The sequence below is a fragment of the Perca fluviatilis genome, chromosome 19, assembly GCF_010015445.1.
Source record: "Perca fluviatilis chromosome 19, GENO_Pfluv_1.0, whole genome shotgun sequence".
Classification (NCBI taxonomy): Eukaryota; Metazoa; Chordata; class Actinopteri; order Perciformes; family Percidae; genus Perca; species Perca fluviatilis.
In genome coordinates this window covers 10,773,176-10,797,131 of record NC_053130.1, presented here as the reverse complement: position 1 = coordinate 10,797,131, position 23,956 = coordinate 10,773,176, and the positions used below count along the sequence as shown (strand labels likewise).

The window sequence follows — 23,956 nt, the reverse complement described above, 5'->3', positions numbered from 1 at the left end:
TAGTCCTCATAAATCCACCGGAGTTTAAAATTCCAACTCAAAGAAAGTTAAACGAAACGGACATGTGCGAAAAGACATGCATCTAACGGAATTTCCTGCGGCACTGGAGCAATCCCGGAAGTGGAACGTCGTGGATATAGACTAGGGTTAGGTTGACAATTTTTCTTCGAGAGAAACATACCTATTACGTAAATTTGGTCAATGGAAAAATTACACCCACAGATATACTCTTCTAACATTTCCTCATCTCTTAAATGCTTTTAGATTATTTCCAATACAAGTGTACATGTGAACTCTTAATTATGTTTTTTTTCTTCAAGGATTTTTTTCTTTCTTTCTTTCTTTCTTCTCGGTTGGAATTGCAGTTTAATTTTCTGCCCCTCATCAGGGTCACCACCAAGATTAGCATAAAGGACGAGCACTCCCACATACATGATATATCACCCTAACACTTAAGCTTTAGGCCTTTTCACACAGTGACAGTGAAAAATAAAAGGAGAAAGTATAAAGAGCGGGGGGGATAGGAGGATGAAAGCAAAGCTGTAAATCCAGTCAGCCCTGCATTGCCTTTTCTTTTCCAGTCTTTGACACCCGAATGCCCCTCGCTAAGAGAAGTCTCTCAGCTATTTTCAGAAGCATAAGCCTCTCTCTGTGTTCTGTGAATAAAAAGCATAAAATTGTGTTTTTCTCTCACAAAGGGAAAATCAAAAGTGAGAAATGTATTTCCGAGTGACTTGAGCTCTAGAGCCGAAACACATTTAAATGTGAATACAGCTCCTGGTAGACTTGAACAGCAGAAATAGTCTCATATAGTGTGTATTTGTTTGAGTGTGTGAGTACATGAACTTGTGTGTGGTTGTCTGCAGAGTTGTGAAAGAATGAGGCGATATTATGTTTGTATCATGGATCAATATTGCACCGGCTTCTTTGTGACTCGGAATCACATGTACAATATTTTACAGTCATTACTGAGCCATCATTACTGTTTCGTCATGAACACTAACCAGAACATTGAAACCCAGTCACGATTATTGTTGGGTACCGAAACCCAGTTCCACTATGGAACCGGTTCCTACGCAACTGGTAGGAATCGGACCGGATTAGAACGCAAATTTCGGTTCCTCATTTCGGTTCCACTTAATGGGTCGACTGAAATATTTTCCCTCTGTCGCTCCGTAAAAATATCACATTGTAGTTGTGTGTTAGGTGTTAGGTTTACTTATTATATATTTAAGTACTTTAAAACGTTAATATATTGTTACATTTAAATAATTTTCAATAAAAAAAAAAAAACTATAAAAGAGCTTTTCTTTGATGTCATTTTGCAGTTTTTCAAGAATCTGTTTAGGAATCGGAATCGTTTTTAAAAGTACCGGTTCGTCCAAGTCAGGATAGCACATCTTCATTAAATCATTGTTTACAGTTGGAGCAGCTGGGGAGTGAACTGACAGCAGACAGAGAGTCGCTCCTTAGCGCTGAATCGCTCAATACTGACCTGATGAAGGAGAAGGCTTTACTGGAGAAGACTCTGGAAACACTCAGAGAAAACTCTGAGCGACAGGTACACACAAACGCACACACAGATTTAATTTGGGAAGTTTATACCAAAACCAGATGGTCACTTATTTTTGATTTTTGCCATCAGTAGAAAGTATGTAGGTGTATTCAATTATTATTTGATTATAAACTTTATTAGGGCTGTTGTGTTTAAGATGGCAGAACAAGTTAGTGCAGTTAACCTAATATGTTATACAGATCAACTTTTCTGAGAATGACTATAATCACATCAAGCATTCATGTGCTTTGAAATATAGTTAACGGTCTGTATACTGGACCGGCATATGGTCGGATACACCAACACATTCAGACAAACCGGGCTTTGAGACTGTGTGTCATACACGCTGCTCTCTACAAAACCATCATTGATTCTCGTTCCAGGAAGCTCCAAGAAAATGACTAAGCTGTGTCATTTACCAAAGTCTGTGCAGAGTTTTCCTGAGAGCAGTCTTTGTGCAATTGATTTGGCTCAAAAAACTATTAAGTGGAACTACCACTATGTTTTATTGATCACACCGATTTTATGGCAGTCTGTGGCCCAGATGCAGTCGCTCGCTGCGTGTCTGCGGGGACTTTGTATCTGTTAGACCCAAATCTAACACCTTTGATTAGTTTAACAGTCTGATTTGTAAAATCCGGCTTTGACGAGGCAGAGAAAACCCAACACGCTGCAAAGTACTCTGGGCAATTTTATCCAGTTGTTGTAGACATAATGAGATATAACTAATGCATTGCCAAAATAAAATAAAAAAAATAAAAGTAAAAATCACTTCTATTAGACAGGACCTCTTTGTTTTTCATTTTAAACACTGACGTCTCTGTTCTCCAGCTGAAGGGTCTGGAGCAGGAGAACAAGCACCTGAGCCAGACGGTGTCGTCCCTGCGTCAGCGCTGCCAGGTTGGTGCTGAGGCCCGGGTCAAGGATGTGGAAAAAGAGAATCGCGTTCTCCACGAGTCCATCTGCGAGACAACCGCCAAACTCAACAAGATGGAGTTTGAAAGGAAACAACTACGTGAGTGACATGTCATTTGTACACAAAATATGTGTTTGTGGTTCATTACAATTGGTATTTTGACAGCTGCCTTTTCTATACATACAAAGTTCCTTGTTTCTTTTCATTTTGAATATATAGGATCAACATTTTGGGTGTTTTGTTCTTTTTTTTATGCAGGTAAGGAGCTTGAAGTGGTGAAGGAGAAAGGCGAGAGAGCAGAAGAGTTGGAGATTCAGATTCAGAAGCTAGAAAGGGACAATGACAGCCTGCAGAAGAAAGTTGCCAACCTTGGAATAACCTGTGAAAAGGTGTGGTGTGTTTTGTTTTCTGCCTGGTTTGTACTTAGAAATGTCAGTGTGTCTGCATGCTCCGTTAGTCAGTCAGTGTACGTTTCTCCACGTGGTTCATCTTCAGTACCCTTAGTTTCATGTAGAGCTGGGCAATATATCGATATTATATCAGTATCGTTATATGAGACTAGATATCGTCTTAGATTTTGGATATTTTAATATGGCATTAAGTGTTATCTTTTCCTGGTTTTAAAGGCTGCATTACAGTAAAGTGATGTCATTTTCTGAACTTACCAGGCTGTTGTAACTGTTCTGTTATTTGCCTAAACCCACTTAGTCATTATATCCACATTACTGATGATTATTTATCAAAAATCTCATTGTGTAAATATTTTGTGAAAGCACCAATAGTCAACACTACAATATCGTTGTGGTATCGATATCTAGCTATTTGGTCAACAATATTGTGATATTTGATTTTCTGATATTTTGATTCGCCCAGCCCTAGTTTCATGTTATCAAATCAGATGTGGAATATTAGTTATTCTCCAAATCATTTAAGTAAACATACAAAATAAACCGTGTATTGAAATGGAATAGCTTTGCTATGAATAGCTGTGTGTTTTTTGTCTCTCTGTCTCATTTACTACTTGTGTTACTTTTGTACCGCATAGTTACAATGAAATGGATATGACTGCAGAGAGTTTTAGGCTGCTATTACACAACACCATCAGGACCACCTTGGTGTTGCCGGACAGAAACGCTTTACTCCTCATCTTCATGCATCACTTATATGTGTGTGTGCGTGTGTGTAGGTGTCTTCTTTGGAGAAGGAGAACACTGAGCTGGAGGCAGAGGGACGTCGTCTGAAGAAGAAGCTGGACACTCTGAAGAACATGGCCTTCCAGCTGGAGGCTCTGGAAAAGGAGAACTCGCAGCTAGAGCAGGAGAACCTGGAGCTTCGGCGCTCAGCGGAGAGTCTCCGGTCAGCGGGGGCTAAAGCCGCTCAGCTGGAAGCCGAGAACAGGGAGCTGGAGAGCGAGAGGAGCCAGATGAAGCGCAGCCTGGAACTGCTCAAGGCCTCGTCCAAAAAGACGGAGAGATTAGAGGTAAGACTTTAGCACTGCCAGTTATACAGCGGGTACTTCCGTTCATTGGTTAGCAGTAAGACACCGTTAAAATGCAACCATATGCGGCAAGAAGCTTTCTTTGAGGAATAAAAAGCAGACTATTGCTTTAATCTGCACCAGTGGTGCTTATGTGTAAAGCCGCCTACACATGTTCAGAGGTAAAACCGCAAAAAAAGGGCGCAGGGCATATTGCAAGCACAGAGGCAAAGCACAAACTCAGGAATACATCATCATTGCTTCTGGCTTTGGTTGTGCCTTGAAAGGTCAGCGGTAATGAGGTCAAAGTTGAAATAATTTTAACTTTAAGCACAGCGCTCGGCGGAAATTTTGAGTAGTGCGCCACGCCAAGGCTGGCGCTTACTCCGAGTTGTCGCCACTGCTCACCCCATAGGAAAACAATGGCACAGCCGGCACAGAGCGATTTTACCGCGGATCCTGAGTGTAGGTGGCTTAAGTTACGGCGACAACTTGTGTCTTTACACAAAGTTGTACAAAAACAGCTGTAGAGTTAAAGGCACCTTAGACATTACATTTTTATGATTTATTGTCACCAATGAATACTTTTATAGATACGTTACAGGGGATCTGGCATGTAATGGCATCAGGGAGCAGCACAACTAGTTCATGGATGCTTTTAATATCCTAATCTGGCTTTTCCTCTCCCAGGTGAGTTACCAGGGCCTAGATACAGAGAACCAGCGCCTGCAGAAGGCTTTAGAGAACAGCAGCAAGAAGATTCAACAGTTGGAGGCAGAGCTGCAAGAGGTGGAGACTGAGAACCAAACCCTCCAACGCAACCTGGAGGAGCTCAAGATCTCCAGTAAACGCCTGGAGCAGCTGGAGCAGGAGGTAGGCAAAAAAATTATTGTATTCATTCAGTAGCAATAATCACGTGCTGAATTGGCAGCCTGAAAAATACAAACTAAATTTTGATTCAGTTTTAAGACATTTTTGGACTGCAGTCTTCTCTGGAACAGAACAGGTACAACAACAACAACAAGTGGGATAGCTGTAGGTGATTTACTTACAGTTTCAGTGACTTTCTTTTTTTGGGGATGGACTGATTCTGTCTGGCAGAATGATGTCAATCAGATTGGCCAAAAATTGTAGCTGAGGCCGACTGAAAGTGTTTTTTGTGATACAGCAGTCTAAAGAATATTATATTTTAAAATAAAAAAGGGAAAATGTGTTATTTGGCACTGCCTCTCATTTAGTTCCTTCTGATAAAATTACAGCGCGTTTCCCAGCAAAATTGGATTATCCCAGATTATTCGTCAAAAGTGATTTTTGGCCATTCAAAATTAATCTTTGTCCACTTTTCGCCAAACATGTATTTACAAGGCATTTAGACTAAAAGTAAATCCCACCTGCTGTGCATTACGTCCCGTTATCCCACAGAACAAGACTCTGGAGCAGGAAAGCTCCCAGCTAGAAAAAGACAAGAAGCTACTGGAGAAGGAGAACAAGCGGCTGAGGCAGCAGGCCGAGATCCGCGACTCCAAGCTGGATGACAACAACCAGCGGATCTCCACCTTGGAGAAAGAGAATCGCACCATGGGCAAGGAGATGATCTTCTTCAGGGACTCGTGCACAAGAGTCAAAGACCTGGAGAGAGAGAACAAGGAGCTGGTCAAACTGGGCACCATCGATAAGAAGACCCTCAATGCACTTAGAGAGGTATAATAGAAGTCTGCAAATATTAGTTTTTCCAACATGTCTTTAGATTGATCTTCCCATGCTTCCATTATCTATCATAATCCTTTGTTGGTGCAGGAATCTCCTGAAAGTATTTGAAGAAACAGACAAACATTGCTTTTTTTCTTATTATTCTACTAAATTTGGTTTCTGTTGTTAAATCACTGCTGAAGTGAATAACCGTTTTTTATACAGTACAGTGTTGACTCTTAAATACAATCATGCATCTTCATTATTAGTTTGTATAACTCCGGGCCGGTGATAGCAATGACCGGAGACATTATATTTGCGTGTTGTTTGTCTGTCCCATTCTCGTGAACACAATATCTTGGGACCCTCTGGAGTGAATATCTTCAAATTTGGCACAGATATTGGAGGTCAATGTCCCTGTGAGCTCACAAAACGTGTTTTTGGCAACTTAACAATTCCTACGCTAATCATGACAACATTACACACAAATGTCTAATAGGCTAAAATAATGAAATTATGACATTTTTATATACAAAACACTTTTCTGGCCATTATTCAACGCCATACCTCAGGAACGGAAGGGGAGGCAGTTGGTCAGATTCTGAATTGGGCACTAATCATGGGTGCCCACTGCCCACCTTGAAACTGTGGTGATTGTATAGATCTTCTGTGGTGTGTGTGTGTGTGTGTGTGTGTGTGTGTGTGTGTGTTTGTGTGTGTGTGTGTGTGTGTGTGTGTGTGTGTGTGTGTGTGTGTGTGTGTGTGTGTGTGTGTGTGTGTGTGTGTGTGTTAAGCTTCCATGTTTTGTCAAAAAAATACACTTATTACTTTTTATTAAACTGCCTCAAAGTCTTCACTACATGTATTATGAGTCTGGACAGACATGGATGTACAACTGCAACTTGACTGGTTGGTGGAGGCATTCAATCGCAAGGCGGTAATTGTAGTTGATGAATAAATGGAAGGTGGTCGTACATGTCAGAGTTACTCAATGTTTGCCTGTGTGTGTTTAGGAGCTTGTGAGTGAGAAGCTGCGGACTCAGCAGATGAATAATGATCTGGAGAAACTGACCCATGAGTTGGAAAAGATTGGACTGAACAAGGAAAGGCTGCTGCATGACGAGAGCTCTGACGACAGGTAATCATCTCACGCACGTGCCTCAATGTTCACTGTCCTGTGATGGATCTTGAAAAGGATAACTTAGAACTAAAAATAAGAACTTTAGTTGATCATCTTTGGAGCCAGAATGATTTAAAAGTGATCAGTACAATCCAAATAAATCAAGCTCTGTGGCCCATTTTAGATCATTTGTTGTAGTTTAAATGAATCCAAGTCTATTGTAGAATAATCCTGTGGGGAGTTTTCTGAGCCAATATCTCCCCCCCCCTGCCACACTCTTGCCAAGAAGTCAGCTGGCCTTGCTACACAGTGGCTACGATACATTTGTTATCCTCAACACAGGTAATGCATACCAGGATTACAAATGTGTGATCACACTCTAGACTGGAGACACAAATACACTCACGTAGAGCTAACTTGAGGATTTATTTTCAGGTTTAGGCTCCTGGAAACCAAATTGGAGTCGACTCTGAAATCATCTTTGGAGATTAAAGAGGAGAAGATCGCCGCCCTAGAGGCCAGACTGCAGGAGTCCTCCAACCTCAACCAGCAACTTCGGCAGGAGCTCAAGACAGTCAGTGACACAAATCCATCTTTTAAACATAGAAATACATGCACACATACAGTACTTTGGCTCCATGTAGATAACGTAGCTCAACCACAGTACAGAAGACCCAGTATAAAAACACATTCCAAACACTAATTTCCCAGCCCGTCCACTTGAGAACAGTGTGTCCCAAAATCTTTACCCTGCAGTCCAAAACACTAGAAACATTGAAAACACTGAGGGGTTCTCAAGGCTGATACATTATTTATTCATCCACTCATCAACTTCTATCGCCAGTTTATCTATTCATGAGGCGGCAGGAGTCTGTGAAAGAGGTGGAGTAGAGTGGTGGATGTCTGTTTTCCTTTAGGGAGGCGTAAGGGTTTTGAACTTGCTGACACAAATCCGATCCAAAGCTGAAGGGCTGAGTGGAAAAGTTGAGGGTTCTGTAGATGAACTCTGAAAAAACGAAACAATAATGGATTCTGTCTGCTGTTGTACTTCAGCGTTACTCGTGCCATGTTCTACTATAAAATTATCCTTTTATCATTAGTCATTTTACAGTCAAGCCTGGGTTTATGTTGTAGGAATACATTATACTGTACTGAAGGAGCACAAAAAACTACTCAAAGTTAAGCGTTGACTCGTGTGTCTCTCTTCAGGTAAAGAAGAACTACGAAGCGCTGCGTCAAAGGGAGGAGGAGGAGAGGATGGTGCAGAGCTCTCCCCCTAGAGGAGGGGAGGACCCTCAGGCTTTCAGTAAATGGGAGAAAGAGAGTCACGAAGCCACCAGAGAACTGCTGAAAGTCAAAGACCGACTCATTGAGGTGGAGAGGAATGTAAGTTGGCACAAAAATCAGTATTGCTTATGTGACTTTTCCAATATGAATGATGAACACGCATTTGGGTTGTGCACTTTTCTCTGAATGCATCCTTGTAAATCCTGGCATCTTATATTATGTGTCTGTTTTTCCCAGAATGCCACGCTACAGGCTGAGAAGGCGGCCCTGAGGAGCCAACTTAAACAACTGGAAACTCAAAGCTCCAATTTGCAGGCTCAGATAGTAGCAGTGCAGAGACAGACTGCTTCTTTACAGGAAAACAATACGACACTACAGACACAGAACGCCAAGCTGCAGGTAATCCCCTACACATCCTACACAAAACAGTGTCCAGTAGGCAATGGGACTACTTTCTTACAGAGGAAAACATTACACATACATATAACAAAGCTACCAGTTTAGTGGTGTACAACTAAACTCTAACAGGAAATCAATATAACTTTGTGTCAAACTAAAATACATTAACATAAATAGACTGCAAGTTTATATTATTGTTATAATAATCTGCTTCACATTTACAAGACACTAAAGATGACAATCTATGACACCCAGTTGATACAGAGCAGAACTGTGTAAAGCAACACTAGCTTGACTTATTTTGCTGCAAAGGACCAGATAACCCTTTCTAAAGTGCATTGAATTTGAAAAAAACGATCCCACCTTAAGGTCCCTTTTTTTAGTATTTGTATTGTAGGTGTTCAATTTCCCTTTTCTCTGATCACTTTAAGGAATTATTGTCTATGTTGGCTTCAAAGTTGAAGTTCAAAGTTAATGCTTGACCTTTAGAAACGGCTGTTGATAAAACAATCTCACCTCAAGGTCCATTTAGTAGCTTTTCTGGAGCTTTCAGTCATACTTGATGAACAGCTCACACATGTAATGTACATACGCTTATTTTGGTACATATGATATAATATAAATACATACATAATGTATTTAATACAAAACATCAAACAATTATACATTTTAAACACACAATGCAAAGCTAGCCAGCTTTCTTTCAACATTGCTCTGTTTGTACAGTTGCCCTGCCAGGCTGCTTAGCTTCCTGGTATGGATTTAGACTTGTACTCCCTGTTTGGCAGCAATTCAAACCTACTTATGGGCAACAGGATTTACACTGACCATACAGTAGCTTCTAGCTGTTTCTATGTGTTTGCATACGTCTCTTGGTGTGTGTGTGTGTGTGTGTGTGTGTGTGTGTGTGTGTGTGTGTGTGTGTGTGTGTGTGTGTGTGTGTGTGTGTGTGTGTGTGTGTGTGTGTGTGTGTGTGTGTGTGTGTGTGTGTGTGTGTGTGTGTGTGTGTGTGTGTGTGTGTGTGTGTGTGTGTGTGTGTGTGTGTGTGTGTGTACACTGGAGGTAAAAAGCTGTCATTATTTAAAGGTACAGAACGTGTGTCTTACAGGAAACCACTGTGACCACAAAGGAAACATGAAAAGAAACAGTTTCCCTGCAAATGTTTTGTAGATGGAGCTTACAGCAAAGGGGGAGAACAAACAGAGACACAGTGCCCCCTTTAGACAAAAACAGCAATAACCCCTACTTACTTTACCTTTTATGTCCTTTGATGTTTGAGGAGCTCAGCTCTCTTAACAGATCACAGTAAAAAAGATTTTTAGAAGTGTAGACAGATGACAAAATGTGGAGAATCTTTATTTTAAACTGCTCTCATATCTCACACTCCATGCTCAATGTTTCCTTCCCCCACTCTCCTCTCCATGTCTGCTCCCCATCTTCACCTCCATTTGCTCTCCCCAAGTCTCCCATCAGCCTCATCTATCTATCTATCTATCTATCTATCTATCTATCTGTCTATCTGTCTATCTGTCTATCCTTTCCTCTTTTCTCCTTTTTTTCTCATCTTCGTGCACCAATAATTGTTTTCATATCTGTCCCTCTCTTCTTCTCCTCCCACACCCATCTCTTTTCTCCTCCTTATTTAATTCCTCTCTGTCTTCGTCCTGTCCCTTAGGTGGAGAACTCCACTCTGAGCTCGAAGAGTGCATCCCTCATGGCCCAGAACGCCCAGCTCCAGAGCCAGCAGAGCAGCGTGGAGGGTGAGCGTGAGGGTGCTCTGAAGGAGAAAGAGGAGCTCAGGTCCACCTACGAGATGCTCCTCCGCGATCACGAGAAGCTGGCGGCGCTCCACGAGAGGCAGGCGGCCGAGTATGAAACCCTGATCGGAAAGCATGGGGGCCTGAAGAGCTCCCACAAGAGCCTGGAGCAGCAGCACAGAGACCTGGAGGACAAGTGAGACTGGGTTTAGGAACATGGAATGGGCACATGCTCAAGTCTCATTACAGTTCAAGTCTCACTTATGACTTAATACACTACTTTGCCCTTCTTTGGTAAATTTTCTTACGAGGGCAATATTAAACAATCATAAGAAATCCTCATGCAGAAAATCTTAGAGGAAACTGTAGACCGCTTGGGATAATAAAATATGTGCTTTGTATTCAATTCTGTCTGACTTAAATCTTTCTTTATGTAACCCATTACAGTGTTTTTAATTAATGTGTATTTGAATGTGTGCAGGTACAAGCAGCTCCTGCAGAGGAAGGGGGAGTTGGAGGATCTGGAAAAAAATCTGAAGGAGCAGCAGGAAAAAATGGCGCTGGAGAATCAAACGCACCAAGCCACAGCTGGCCAGTACAAACTGCTCAAAGAGGAAAATGAAAGGTCAGATCAACCTGTATCAATATTTGTTTCAATCATAAACGCGATGCAAATGTATGAATAACATGGTAACAAAGTGCGTCAAACTTAAAACTCTCTTCCTCTCATCCTCTTCTCTTTCCTCAGGCTGAATAATACCTATCGTCAGCTGGTGAAGGACAACGAGCATCTCCAACTGGACCATAAAAACACAAAGAGCCAGCTGAACAGCGCCAAGCTGGACCAGACCAAGCTGGAGGCCGAATTCTCTAAACTGAAGGAGCAGTACCAGCAGCTGGACATCACCTCCACCAAGCTCACCAACCAGTGTGAGGTGAGGAGATGCACATGTCTCTTCTCTGTATGTGGGAGTTTCCCGTTATGTGTTTATGTGACACTTTTAAAGCCAGCTGTCTTATGGCTGGTGTACCTCTTTAATGTACAATATTTGTTGAGACGACTTCTTAAGCCAGCTGTGTTGTGGATGGTTTACCCCTTTTAATGTATCATATTTGTTGTTGAGCCAGGTGTCTTAGTGTCTCTTTTGTGTGTGTGTGTGTTTTAGTTGTTGAGCCAGCTGAAAGGAAACCTGGAAGAGGAGAATCGCCACCTGTTGGACCAGATCCAGACTCTGATGCTACAGAATCGCACTCTACTGGAGCAGACCATGGAGAGCAAGGACCTGTTCCACGTAGAGCAAAGACAATACATGTAAAGCGCTGATGACTTTAAGTTTTCTTTAAAACGGACAGCAAACACGTCCCTTTCCGCAATAATATATTAATTTCAAATTGGTTGCATTTATATTTTGATTGTATGCAGTTTCACTTTTGCCTGCCTAACCGGCTCATCTCTTAATTCCCCACCTATCAGTGACAAGCTGAATGAGCTGAGGAGACAGAAAGAGAAGCTAGAGGAGAAGATCATGGACCAGTACAAGTTCTACGACCCCTCACCTCCACGCAGGTAAAAAGCAGCATCATCTAGTTCTGTGAGTTAAAAAAAATATACAAAGTTAATTTGTGACTTAATTTGTTTTTTGGAACACCTCAATGTCAAAATGGCTCCCCCTGAATCCGAGTGACTCAAACAAGTCATGTATCATAGCAAAGTCTGATGTTCACAACTCTGTTTGCTTGTTGACTCTTATTTCTGAGGCAAGGGAATGGCAGAAAACACTCCACTGCAGCCTCAGGAAGGGTTGCATCAAATATTTATGGTCTGCAGAGCTTTAAACAGCTGTATACTGCAACATTTTTTATCATCTATGGGAGGATTTAGTGGCTGAGTACACACTCAAAACAAATCCAACATGTTCTTTTTATGTCAGTATGTAATTTATGTCCGTATGTATTGAGGAGAAAAGAAAACGGATAATTTTCTTTTCTCCTCTACTTGTGTTCCTGATGGTCTCTCTGTCTCACTCTCTGCCCTGTCCTCCCTTTTGTAGGCGTGGCAACTGGATCACTTTGAAGATGAGGAAGTTTATTAAGCCGAAGAGCCGGGAGAGAATGCGCTCTCTCACGCTGACTCCCTCTCGCTCAGAGTCTGGCGACGGTTTCCTGATGTTTCCCCAGGACAGCCAGGACAGCTCGTCGATAGGCTCTGGCTCCAACTCGCTGGACGACACACTTACGCAAAAGAGGAGCAGCAGTGAGTACAAAAGGAAACCCCTATATACATACACACACAGACGTAGACCCAAGAATCAAAATCAGCATAGTTACGGTTTCAACAACGACTGAAGGAACTAGTCTGGGCATGCTCAATATAAATTATATAAATATAAACTTGCCCAAATATCAACTAATGAGACAATATTTCATACACAAACGCACATGCAAAGAAAGCAGTGAGCAATGTAGTTGCCACATAGTTTTAATTAATGCTGAATACTCTTTTACAGACACATAATCATACTCATACCCAGACACAAAGACACAAAACACACTGCTACTTTGTGTGTTGTGTGCGTGTGTTGGTTTGTACAATTGTGTACTGGTTGAGTGGTTGAATGGGTTTTTCCTCCCCTAACTGCTCCTCTGCTTCTTTATCTCTCTCTCTCTCTGCCAAGGGAGGAGAGGGCAGCAGCCCCATGCCCAAGGGCAGGGTTCCACCAATGGTATGCTGCGGATGGGGAGGGTGGGCGGGGTTTGTGACCCGACTGTAACGTGTCTCAGGGCATGTTTTCGTGAGTCCTTTGTCTGTCACTCAGCTGTCCTAGACGTTACGGTTGAGCTGCGCAGCACCACAAGGTTGACTCTCAAGCTCGGACCTGGTTCGAAAAGTAGATTTCCTTTGTTTGTAAACAGAGAGCGTGCTTGATTTCTGTAACCTTGTGTAATTAACTACTAGTTATGAAAAATACCACCACCATTAGACACTTAATTTAGTCCTAAGAACTATATATTTTTGTGCAAATTAGTGACAAAAAGTTTGAAAGAAAAACTCCACCGATTTTACGACATCCAGTCTTAGGCTCATTAGCTCCTAGTTCCAGTCAAGTCAACCTGCTGATCTGTGCAGTTCACCTGTAAATAACAAAGAAATGCCGCCTAACGTAGCATCCAATCTATTAAAAGGTGCAATGCATTGTGGCTGACTTCCAGTCAATGCAAGATGTGTTAAAATCCAAGTTGTCTGTATTTGGTACAAGCTATAGACTAAAGAATACAGGTTGTACGTGGGCTAGTAGGTTTACATTTTCATATAAATAAATAGGTCTCTTAATCTGGTAAGTTTTGTAAAGTAAAAATATATGTCATGTAAAATCAAGTGTAGTAGGGCTGTGACGGTATAGTATTTTTCTTATCGCGGTGACGAAGCAACATATCACCGCGGTATGGCGGTTGACCGCAACCCCCTTACAAGAGTAGCGTAAATTAGAGCGAGAATGGCCGGGGGCCTTAAGTGATTGACGTCAGTGCCCATGTGGAGAGCAAGCGGTAACGGAGAGCAGCGTATGAGTGCTGCTGTGAGGGAAAAGCGAGAGGAAAAAGAGATGGCAAAGATGATGTAAAGTAAACAATAAAACAACAAGCTTGAGCTTCTCAAGACACAGTGGCTTTATCTGTTGTCAATACCGCCGGTAAAGTGAATGGCCGTTACCCCCCGATAAACATCGGCTTAACCCATAGCACAGTGTTTCCATTTCAGCTCAATGTGAGAGTCTTTACTGTGTTTTGCTGTCATTTATGGCTACTCTGCTTTCTCTCGTCTCCGTTGATCTATTCCACAGAAAGCTCTATTGTCAATAAAGTAAAAAGAAAAAAAAAAAGGTTTGCCGACAATGCCAAGGAAAGACGCTCCACAGCACAGCGGTCTTAGCAGCTGAGCAGACAGAGTGCTCTGTCTAAGAGAACCAATATAAGCTGCTCTGTTTAGGCTACAAAACGTGCATGCAGGCTGAGATTCAACCGTTCGGTTTTGTCAGGATTAAGCTATAAGCAGAAGGAAACTCCGCTAGCTGCTAGGCTAATGTGCAATGGTAAACACTGCAGCGTTAACGTTAATGTGTCCACGTCCACCTCAGCTCAATGGACTGTCCATCCTCGTGTGCAAAGCTGAAGTGACGGGCAACTTGCGTTTTTTTTCTCTCTCCATAAACTCTTGAATGTAGGATAGAAGACAGTCGATGAGGGTAACTACACAATGATTATTGCTTTCATTATATGTCATATCACACAATATCTGTTCTCCTGTAAGTTATGCGAGCTAAAGGTAAAAAAAAAAAAATGACGTCATGACCGTCACCGCCGGTATTGCGGTGATGCGGTTATCGTCACAGCCCTAATGTGTAGTATAGTATACAGTAAGTACATTTTTTTTTTTTTTTTTCTTTTTAAGTGAGCAGTAAAGCTATAAGAAAAAAAAGGAATAGACTATAACAAAATAATACATACATCATATATACATACGACAAAGACATCACACAGTCAAATGTGTAAGGTATAATGTAAAGTGAGCCGGTCATTATTACAAATTAGAACCCCCACAGGGTGATGCAGGACTTCAATAATGACCGGCTCGCTTTACATTATCCTGCTTATTACACAGCTTATTACACGGCTACTCGTACAGAGGTTGCCCGCTGAGAACGCCTGCGTCCCGGTCGGGACGGTTAACTTTACCGTTGACGAGCATGTCTCTCCGGCGGAAGCCAGGTCGCCCCGGTGCGTGAGCTAACCATGATGCAGCTAACTAATGCTCTGTTTGCACTGTTGCCATTAGTTCTGTTGGCGATCCCCTTTTCTCCCGCGCTCTCTCTCCCTTTGATCCGCTGATCAGCTGTATGAGCAGAAGTATTGATTTTAAGACTATTTTATTGATTTTAAAAATAGTCCACCAGAGTCTATGAACCGAACACCATCCATGTCAACAGTCTGTTATACTTAGCAACGGTCTGTTATACAGAAGAAACGGACTGTAGAATGCCGTTATTGATCAGAGTCACATTTTCAACAAGGTTGTGTAATAAGCAACAATAAAGATCTTGGTTATGTCTATGAAAACTCCTCCCTGATGCTGTGAAGCTGTCCTTTGGCCTTTTCACTCTCCTGATTGCACCCTTTAATATTCTTCATCCTGTGTTTCATGTAGGTGGTAATGTGTTGACAGTTGTGTTGTTGTGTACAGTATGTAATGCGGTTGGTATTGCAGAAGACCACACTCATGCCCAATAACATGAGTGCTTGTGTGTGTTGTTGTGTGTAGATACATTTTGTGCGAAAGTGTGCTTGTATATTTGCATAATGTGTTTACATTTTTGTGTTTGTTTGCATAATGTGTCTTTGTACAGAAGTCTGCCCTTTTAAAAGTATTATTCAGGTTTTAAAAGAAGTCTGTGGGAGGCATTTCAGTCCAACCAAAAAGCTCTTGAAGTATTTAAAGAATTAGAAATGTAAAATAAATGATGGTTTATTAAAAAAGCCAGTTCCAAATCAGTGGAGTTGAACACAATCTCTCTGGGGAAATGATAGAGATAAAAATGTACAATCAACTTCAATGTAGCATTGTTAATATATTTCTAGCTGTATTTCTATAAAATACTAAGAAGTGATAGGTAAGAATACCTTACACTTGATGATAAATCAAATATGCTTTCTAATGTGAATACCCAATCTAACTCATATGTTTGAGTGCTTGTGTTTATTACATCGTTTGTCTGTTGTCCAGTTGAGTGTCCAGGGGCTCAGCTCTCTCTGCATTTCTCCCCTGGCTCTCTTTCTTAAAACGTTAACCACATCCCTCTGTTCTGCCCTCCTTTTTTCTTTTGTTTTCTTTCCTCCACCTCCCTCGGGCTTGTTCTGTCTCTCCCCTGTCTGTCTGTCTGTCTGTCTGTCTCTGGCTGTGCTCTCGACAGCTATAAAAAGGTTGCCTTTCATGAGGAACAGATCCAAGGACAAAGACAAGGCCAAGGCCATCTACCGGCGCTCCATGTGTAAGACCTCCGTTAGCCGCCCCGCTAGCCTTCCTCCGCCTCCTCTCCCTCTCATCGACACACTAGCAGAAACAAAGAAGGAACAGTCACTGATTTCATGGTGGCTGCAGTGTAGGGGTGTGACGGTGACAGTTTGGCAGTTTAAGGTTTCAGTCACAGCTCTTAAACCAACTCAGGCCTGCAGTCTGTAAACTTCCATTTAATATTTTAATATTTAAGACAGCGTTTTAGTTTTCAGTGGTGATGTTATCTGATATCTTTTAGAGACACAAGATTTGCCAAACATTCCCTGCATACCCTGGTGACATCAGTGACTTGTCCTTATCATTTTTGCCTAGCCTAACCCCCACCCCTCCGTCACCTCCTCCGCCTTGTGTCTGCCGCCTCCACTCCCTCCTGTAGAGTATCTGCTCTTGGCTTTCATCTTTTACCAGTGTAGAGTCACTATTTGCAGATAAATGAATAACACAAACTTCACTAACTTTGTCTTAAAGCAAAGATGTACGAATGAAAAATGAATGTATTAGTGACAGAATTTTGTCTAGGGCTAAATTCCAAAAAACAATAATGCGAAAACTGACGTAACAGTAAGAATTTCCTCTTCCTGTAGATGTGTCTCTCTTGGTCCTGGTGTCATCTACCAAAGCCTTATCTGTCAGTTTGGTCACTGTGGAAATCTCTACGCAACAGTCAACTTATTGGGCAGCTTTGTCATGTGCTCTGTGGTTTCATTTTGTTTGTATAGTGTGTGTGACTGTGTGTGTGTGACTGTGTGTGTGACTATGTGGGATTGCCTTTCATGAGCCTGTGGTGTCTCCTCCATCTTTGATTACAGCATGACTTAAAAAAAAAATCACCAACTGCCTGATCGCCTCCACTCGCACTCAACCATGGAGTCTCTCTCTCTCTCTCTCTCTCTCTCTCTCTCTCTCTCTCTCTCTCTCTCTCTCTCTCTCTCTCTCTCTCTCTCTCTCTCTCTCTCTCTCTCTCTCTCTCTGTCAGTGTGCTGCATTTCAGATCCTATTCTGCTGACATGGACTTGCCTCGCTCTAATCGTTTTTGTACAGCACCGCTGCTGCTCATAGCATTGCATGCCTTCGTGCGTCTCTACCGTCGCATATGACTCAGTAAAAAGTGCATAAAGACAGTGGCCTCTTTAGGTGATGTATCACCTGTTTAAAAAACCATGCAGCTGCCATCTTGATGCACTTTGGGTGATATTCTTGAAATCACTTTTTGTAATACTGTTTCCTTGCACATGCCTTGATTTCCAAAAAGCCTAGACTTGATTTGATTGTATTTTACAAAATGAATGAATTGATGAATAATCAAGTAGACCTTATAATAATGTTAATCTTTTCTACATACTCTTTGAGTGGAAAGTACTCCCTTTAGTAGCCTGTATGAGGCTTCTTATGAAATTGTTGCTTTAATCTGAGTCATTTTACATCCCCAACCAATTATCTTTAAAGGGAACACTAAATGTCTTTGACATTAAGTTAACAGTTCGTTTGGGTACAACAAACTAGACAAGCATGATGTGAGGTGGGTGACTATTGTTCCTGTCAAAATTTCCATTCCTCCGTACGTCTATTCAGCCATGAATGACCTGCTGCAGACCATGGCGGTGGCGGGCGGTCCCGGGGCTCAGTGGGCGAACAGCATCGAGAACCTAGACGGCGCTGAGGCCGGGGATGCTGTCATGACGGGGAGCAGCAGGCGCAGCGGGCAGCGCATGAAGGAGCTCGCCTTTTCCACCAACGCCATCGACTGTGCCACCCTCACCCTGCCTACTGCAAGGCAAAGCAGGGCCAAGCACCGGCTTCAGGTCAAAGGTCAGGATGCTGGTTTTATTTGTGTGAGGATAGGGACAAACGGGCATATCGAGAATCTCCTATTGAGAACATCACTCTCTTCTGTGTCTCCTCAGATAATGCCTCCTGTGAGGATGTTGCTGGCTCCTTAGATGACCCCAAGAGTCAAGGTAAGACTTGACATGACTTTAGAAAAGAAAAAGGATGGGTAGTTGCAGCTGGCCTGTCAAACGAGGAGTGAGAAAAGACTGAATAGACGCAAAAAAGCAGGTCATGTCCTCAGCAGTCCCACTGCTTATCTTTGGGCTGCCTTTCTGTTCTTCGATGAGAGAGAGAGAGAGAGAGAGAGAGAGAGAGAGAGAGAGAGAGAGAGAGAGAGATCTCCATTAAAAGTAGGATTGACTCTAATTCAGGCTTTAGGACGTTATCCAGGGCAGTTAATCTGCGGCCAGGCAAATATTCATCAGTTCTGTGCCACTCTAATGAAGATGACCCAGTTGTTAAACAGCCACAAAACTACACGACACATTCCTCACACTTAAAGCCAGGTCTACACTCTACTGCCATCAGTTTTGTCTCTTAAAAATACTTTTTATTTTATTCCTTTAGTCTGTCAGCAGCTGTTCTTAGACTAATGCCCTATGTTTATATGCCAGACTTTTACTGGATCTTACCTAAAGTCCCAACATGTCATTGCACTGGTTCCCCGGGACATGGGCGAAGCATTATTGCCGAACCTGGATTCTACTTAGCTGATGATTTCCCAGAATGCACACATAAAATCCAATACATTGTCGTGAGACCCATTTTCCAGTATGTCTGTGGAGGAACCTCTCTCACTCACACACCAGACATTGCTTCTAATGTATCAGCCATTAGGTCATCTTCTAGAGAGGTTATGTTTTAAAGTAATTAATAGTTTAGTAGTACTTTCAGATACCTATTGAACTTTTATGTTGCTGTTTTGTGTTTCTGTCTGTGTTTTTGAACCATAAAGAGATATATTAAACTTGTTTTGCACTGTGGGCGGCATTACTGAATAGTGTGCTGTATCCTTTAAACATGTCATGTCATGTCACGTGTGTGTTTTATCAGGCCTGCAGGTGTATAGCAGTGCTCTGGCTCAGTGTCCTCCTGTTGAGCTGAGCCTTATTTGCAGGGTGCCCTGTAGCATCTGTTGTAAGTGACCACTACTCGGCACTGAATCCCACTCTGGGCCACAATGGGCTGGTTTCCTAGACCAAATAAGAATTTTGACAATGATCAGTAATGTAATGTTTCATTTTAAATTCTAATTTGGTGTCACCCATGTCCTGAAAACCAGTTTGAAATGATTTTATGGTCCCTGGTTTCCAGCTAAAACTGCATACAAACACGGTGAAGAGCAAGGTCACACTTTCACTGCTTTTCTTTCTTTCTTACTCAATTCCTCCTTCTCCGTCTCACGGTCACCCCTTTCTTCTTTGTATCTTTTTTTTATTACTAATTGTAGTCTATCGTCTATCGTCTGTTCAGAATCAGTTTTGTCTGTAGAAGTTCCCCCTTTTTCTCTAAGGTTGGTTGGTCCTTGGATTTAGACATCCCCGTCCTCTCTGTCAGTAGTTTCTTTGTTTACTGACTGGACATGTTGGCGCTGCAGCCTGGCACTGTCCCCACTGGCCACCCTTCCTGTCCCTCTGCCTGGCATGTGCCATCTGCTGCCCCAGCAGGAGATGTTCTGTCAAACTGTTAGCGTATACCTACGTGTTACTCTTTGTGTTAGTGCATGTATGTGTGGATACATGTAAGTGTATATCCTAACTGTGTGTGTGTGTGTGTGTGTGTGTGTGTGTGTGTGTGTGTGTGTGTGTGTGTGTGTGTGTGTGTGTGTGTGTGTGTGTGTGTGTGTGTGTGTGTGTGTGTGTGTGTGTGTGTGTGTGTGTGTGTGTGTGTCTTCCCTCTTGTCCCTTACCCAGCCTCCAGACCCACCAGTCTCCATAGCAACAGGATCACCAGTAGTAATAGTAACAATAACTCCCAACTCTCTTCTCCTCTGGAGGGCAAAGGTATGCTCCTCCTTCCCTTAACTCCCCCCTTTTCTCCTCGTCCTCCTCAACTAACCATTCTCGCCTTCCACCTTTGCTTCCTTTTTATCTTTTTCTTTCATGCTTTCATGATTTTAAAAGTTAAGGGTTACTTTTTTTTTCTCTCCTCCTATGGGAAAAGAATTAAGTTTCTTGTTCAAAATCAATACATTAGGATGATCCAGTGACCTTTAAGTCTGAGTCTGTATTTATTTTATATTACAGTATTATGCATTTTACATTTTGTTTCATAAATGACTACGATCATTACTATATACAGCATATAGTGAAAATGTAGGGGGTAGGAGAAGAGTAGTAGCCTACTAATGCAGTTCCTAGCAATGAATGATAAAACGTAACTATGATCATAGATTACTTTCCCCATGGTTCTAATCATTGCCTCCCCCTCCCACAGGCACGAACGGCAGCCTCAGCAGGCCTCACAGTGAGAGCAGCGGTGAGTTCAGCCTGAGTTTGGACCAGGAGGTGTGGTCCAGCAGCGGCAGCAGCCCAGTCCAGCAGCCCACCTCCTCGCGCTCCTCCCACCAGAGCCCCCTGCAGCTGCGCAGGTCGCTCGACCCGTCCAACGCTGCAGGCGTCCCGGGCCAGACCCAGGTCAGGAAGACGGGATCCCCAACCAACGAGGTGCTTTCCCTGCAGCAGTTCCTGGATGAGGGTATTGATCCTGCAGAGGTGAGGCCTCTAACTCCGTTATAAATAACTGATGTGTAATGTTGCTCTTATGATTTTCTTAGAATATAAACGTGCAGATGAAGCTTTTATGAAAACAAAATTGAAATATTTTCCCGGGTTATGACAATGCTGGTTTCATTCAATCGTATCAGGGATCCATTTAGAGCTGGAACTAAATATTTTCATTAACAATTAATCTGCAGATTATTTTCTCAATCAATGGTTTCTAATGGCTTTTATCTGCAAAGTGTGATTTTTAAAAAAAAAAAAAAAGTATTCACATTATAATTTTCAGAGCCCATTTTCGAATTTCTTGTTTTGTCTGCCCAACAGTCCAAAACCCAAAGATATTTGATTTACTACCTCACATGACAGAGAAAAGCAGCAAATCCTCAATTTGGAGAATGTTTGGCATTTTTGTTTTTAAAAAAAATGACTGGAATGGTTAATCAATTTTAAAATGGTATGCTGATAATGTTTTCAAGACTCGAATTTCACCAAGGGATAAGAATACCTCAATATGTAAGAATTGTAGACTATTTTTGATGGCGCTCTACTTGATACGGTTTGTTTGATCTGTCTTCTGCAGTCCGGCAGTCAGGAGAACCTCACTGTAGACTCTCCTCGCCTCTCCACTTCTTCTGAGCATGTGCAGAAAGAACGCACTTCCACAAAGGGCCGAGGCATATTGCGCTCCTCCAGTGGGAGAGCGCCGACGGTCAGCTCTGATCGCCCACCGAGATCGGCCGGACAACCGGGTCGCCCAACCCTGCGTAAGGCAGAAAGCACCCGTGTGAGAGGCTCCGTCCCAGTCCGCTCCAGCCTATCATCGCAGGGCAAAGCCACGTCTGTGTCTGAACGCCTGGACTCTGCTTCCTCCACGCTGCCCCGGGCCAGCAGCGTCATCTCCACTGCTGAGGGCACCACTCGGCGCACCAGCATCCACGACCTGCTCTCAAAGGACAGCCGGCAGCCCGTGTCGGTTGACGCTTCTCCTCCCGTCGCCTCCACCAAGGCTGGGGTACGCTCCCAGCCTACGCCCAGTGAGTACCACCCCAACAGCACCAATCTAAAGGGACCCCTTACCACCATCACCCCCCTGCCCAAGTCACTCAGCTTACCTTGCCATAGCTTGGAGGATCCAGACCTCTCCACCCTCGAGTCTTTCCTCGGCCCTTCCTTCACCGTAGAGTCTCGTGTTCATGGACTCCATCTTTAGTGAGTCGGCGGGCAAAAACCTCCCCTTCCTGTCTCTAAACCCCACCCTAGTCAGCAACATCAGTGGGCCTCCTGTTCCAACTAAAACACACCCCCCTCCTATCCCCAACCATATTTCCACCCAAAACCAGGCAACCCATCACAGCCAATCAAATGGCCAGATGGGATCCAGCCCAGCCATATCTGAATATAGCGAGGGCGTTGATCCCAATTGTGTGAATAATCCGGACCAGTCACCGAGCCCAGAGGACAACCAGTCTCTGTGGTATGAGTACGGGTGTGTGTGAATGACAGGGAGGTTTCTGGCTTGCTGATCTTTTTACCAGACTTGCGGTAAAGAGAGGAGAATGAAAAGAATGGATAAATGACAAATCCTCCTCCTCCCCTGCATGTATTTATTGGAGCACTATCTCTGTCTGGTGTATTTGTTTCGTTCTTTTCTGTTTGCCATGGTGCTGGTTGGTGAATCGCTGTTATTTCTTTTATTTTTTATTTTTTTGTTACCTCCTGTTTTCTGCCTTGTTCTTATCTCTGAGGTGAGACTTTGATGAATGTTCCTTAATACGACGGCCCTGTTATTGTTTCCTCATCAAATCCGTTTCACTGGCTAACACTATACTATTAGCTGCAGTTTGGGGTTAATGCAGGCTTATTATATCTGTTAATAGCTTACATCTTTATTTAGCAGTGAGCAGAAATATTGAAGATTCAATAAATTTGTCACCAGGATCCATTTAAAAAAACAAAACAAAAAAACCCACCAAAAACATCGGAGTGTCAAAGCATTGTGGGAGAGATCTAGTAGCTGCAATTTATTTTTTTGTTATGTGTCGGATAATAGCATCATTTTCCATTTTCTGTTTGTGATGTCTTGATGATTTATGGGTGACTGATTGTCTTTTTCACGGCTTTTTAACTCTGTTGCATCATTCATTAAATTGCACGGCTTTGTTCTGTCCGACCTGAAGCGCTCATTTTGATTGCTGTGATCAAAATGGTTATCATGTGAATCTTCTTTTTGTTTGTACTGATGGTGTGTACTTTTGTTTTTGTACATCTGACACCTTTTCTGTATTTTCTTTTATATAATTATTAACAGGAGCATTTGTGCTGCGGGTTATGATCTGGTGGGTCTTAACGGACCTCTTGGGCTGGTGACAAAATGATGCAAGCTTCATTCCAAAAATGATCTGAGGGAAGGGATAGTTGGTTAAGTGAAAGTTGACAGTGAAGTTAGTGGAGTGGGACCAAGGTGATTATTATATTTTAGTTTAAGGTGACCCTTGATCGAGATATTGAAACAGGAAGTCGCTACAGTAAGTTGAGAATAGTTTTCAGTGGTCAGATTGTTTTGTGAATGAAGCTAACATCATTTCTTTTGGTATCTGGAAACTTTAAATTGACTTATCCCGACGCACCACAAGTTGAGAATGGATAATATTTGATTAAGTATTTTAGACCGACAAGATCTTGTACAGATTGTTGTAATCATTAAGTTATAATCAAAGACCAGCACTGCTTTATGTGCCAATACTAGTAGTACTGTCCGCCTATAGATCCTTATTTATTTCTGGGTTTTTTGTACTCCGCACTTGCTGTTTTGAAGTTGCTTTAATGTATTTATCTTAATCTACAGTATATGCAGGTGTAAAGTAAATGAACATTTCTCGTCACTGTCTACAGATGTAACATAAACATTGCCTTTGTCCTACAGATGTGGAGGGCAGAAAGTCTAAAAGCAGGAGCGGGGAGCCGCAGCAAAACTGCTAAACCCCGCCCCCACCACCCTCGTCTGTCTGCTACCATGCTGTGAGCGCGTGGTGAGTGAGTGCTGCTCGAGTGGGAGGAATAGGATTGGGGGGGGGGGGTCCAGTCTTGTCTCCATGGGAACCTAAAACATGGTGTAACAGATGTCATCCATCCTGCC

The 23,956-nt window shown here is 42.6% G+C and overlaps 1 protein-coding gene across 1 annotated transcript in view; it reads left to right on the top strand.

Moving 5' to 3' along the window:
* Positions 1–23,736, top strand: part of LOC120548092 (girdin-like) — a 67,193-nt gene extending 43,457 nt beyond the window's left edge. Inside the window, 24 exon segments of the mRNA XM_039784094.1 lie at positions 1,424–1,561; positions 2,387–2,570; positions 2,730–2,860; positions 3,658–3,951; positions 4,639–4,821; positions 5,371–5,649; positions 6,651–6,775; positions 7,193–7,331; positions 7,967–8,143; positions 8,282–8,443; positions 10,119–10,396; positions 10,682–10,825; positions 10,949–11,135; positions 11,367–11,512; positions 11,675–11,767; positions 12,252–12,454; positions 12,876–12,923; positions 16,164–16,241; positions 17,840–18,076; positions 18,172–18,225; positions 20,011–20,100; positions 20,534–20,811; positions 21,401–22,006; positions 22,008–23,736. Coding sequence (XP_039640028.1) covers positions 1,424–1,561; positions 2,387–2,570; positions 2,730–2,860; positions 3,658–3,951; positions 4,639–4,821; positions 5,371–5,649; positions 6,651–6,775; positions 7,193–7,331; positions 7,967–8,143; positions 8,282–8,443; positions 10,119–10,396; positions 10,682–10,825; positions 10,949–11,135; positions 11,367–11,512; positions 11,675–11,767; positions 12,252–12,454; positions 12,876–12,923; positions 16,164–16,241; positions 17,840–18,076; positions 18,172–18,225; positions 20,011–20,100; positions 20,534–20,811; positions 21,401–22,006; positions 22,008–22,316 — 4,563 coding nt within the window. The 3' untranslated portion in view covers positions 22,317–23,736.
* The last annotated feature ends 220 nt before the right edge of the window (positions 23,737–23,956 follow it).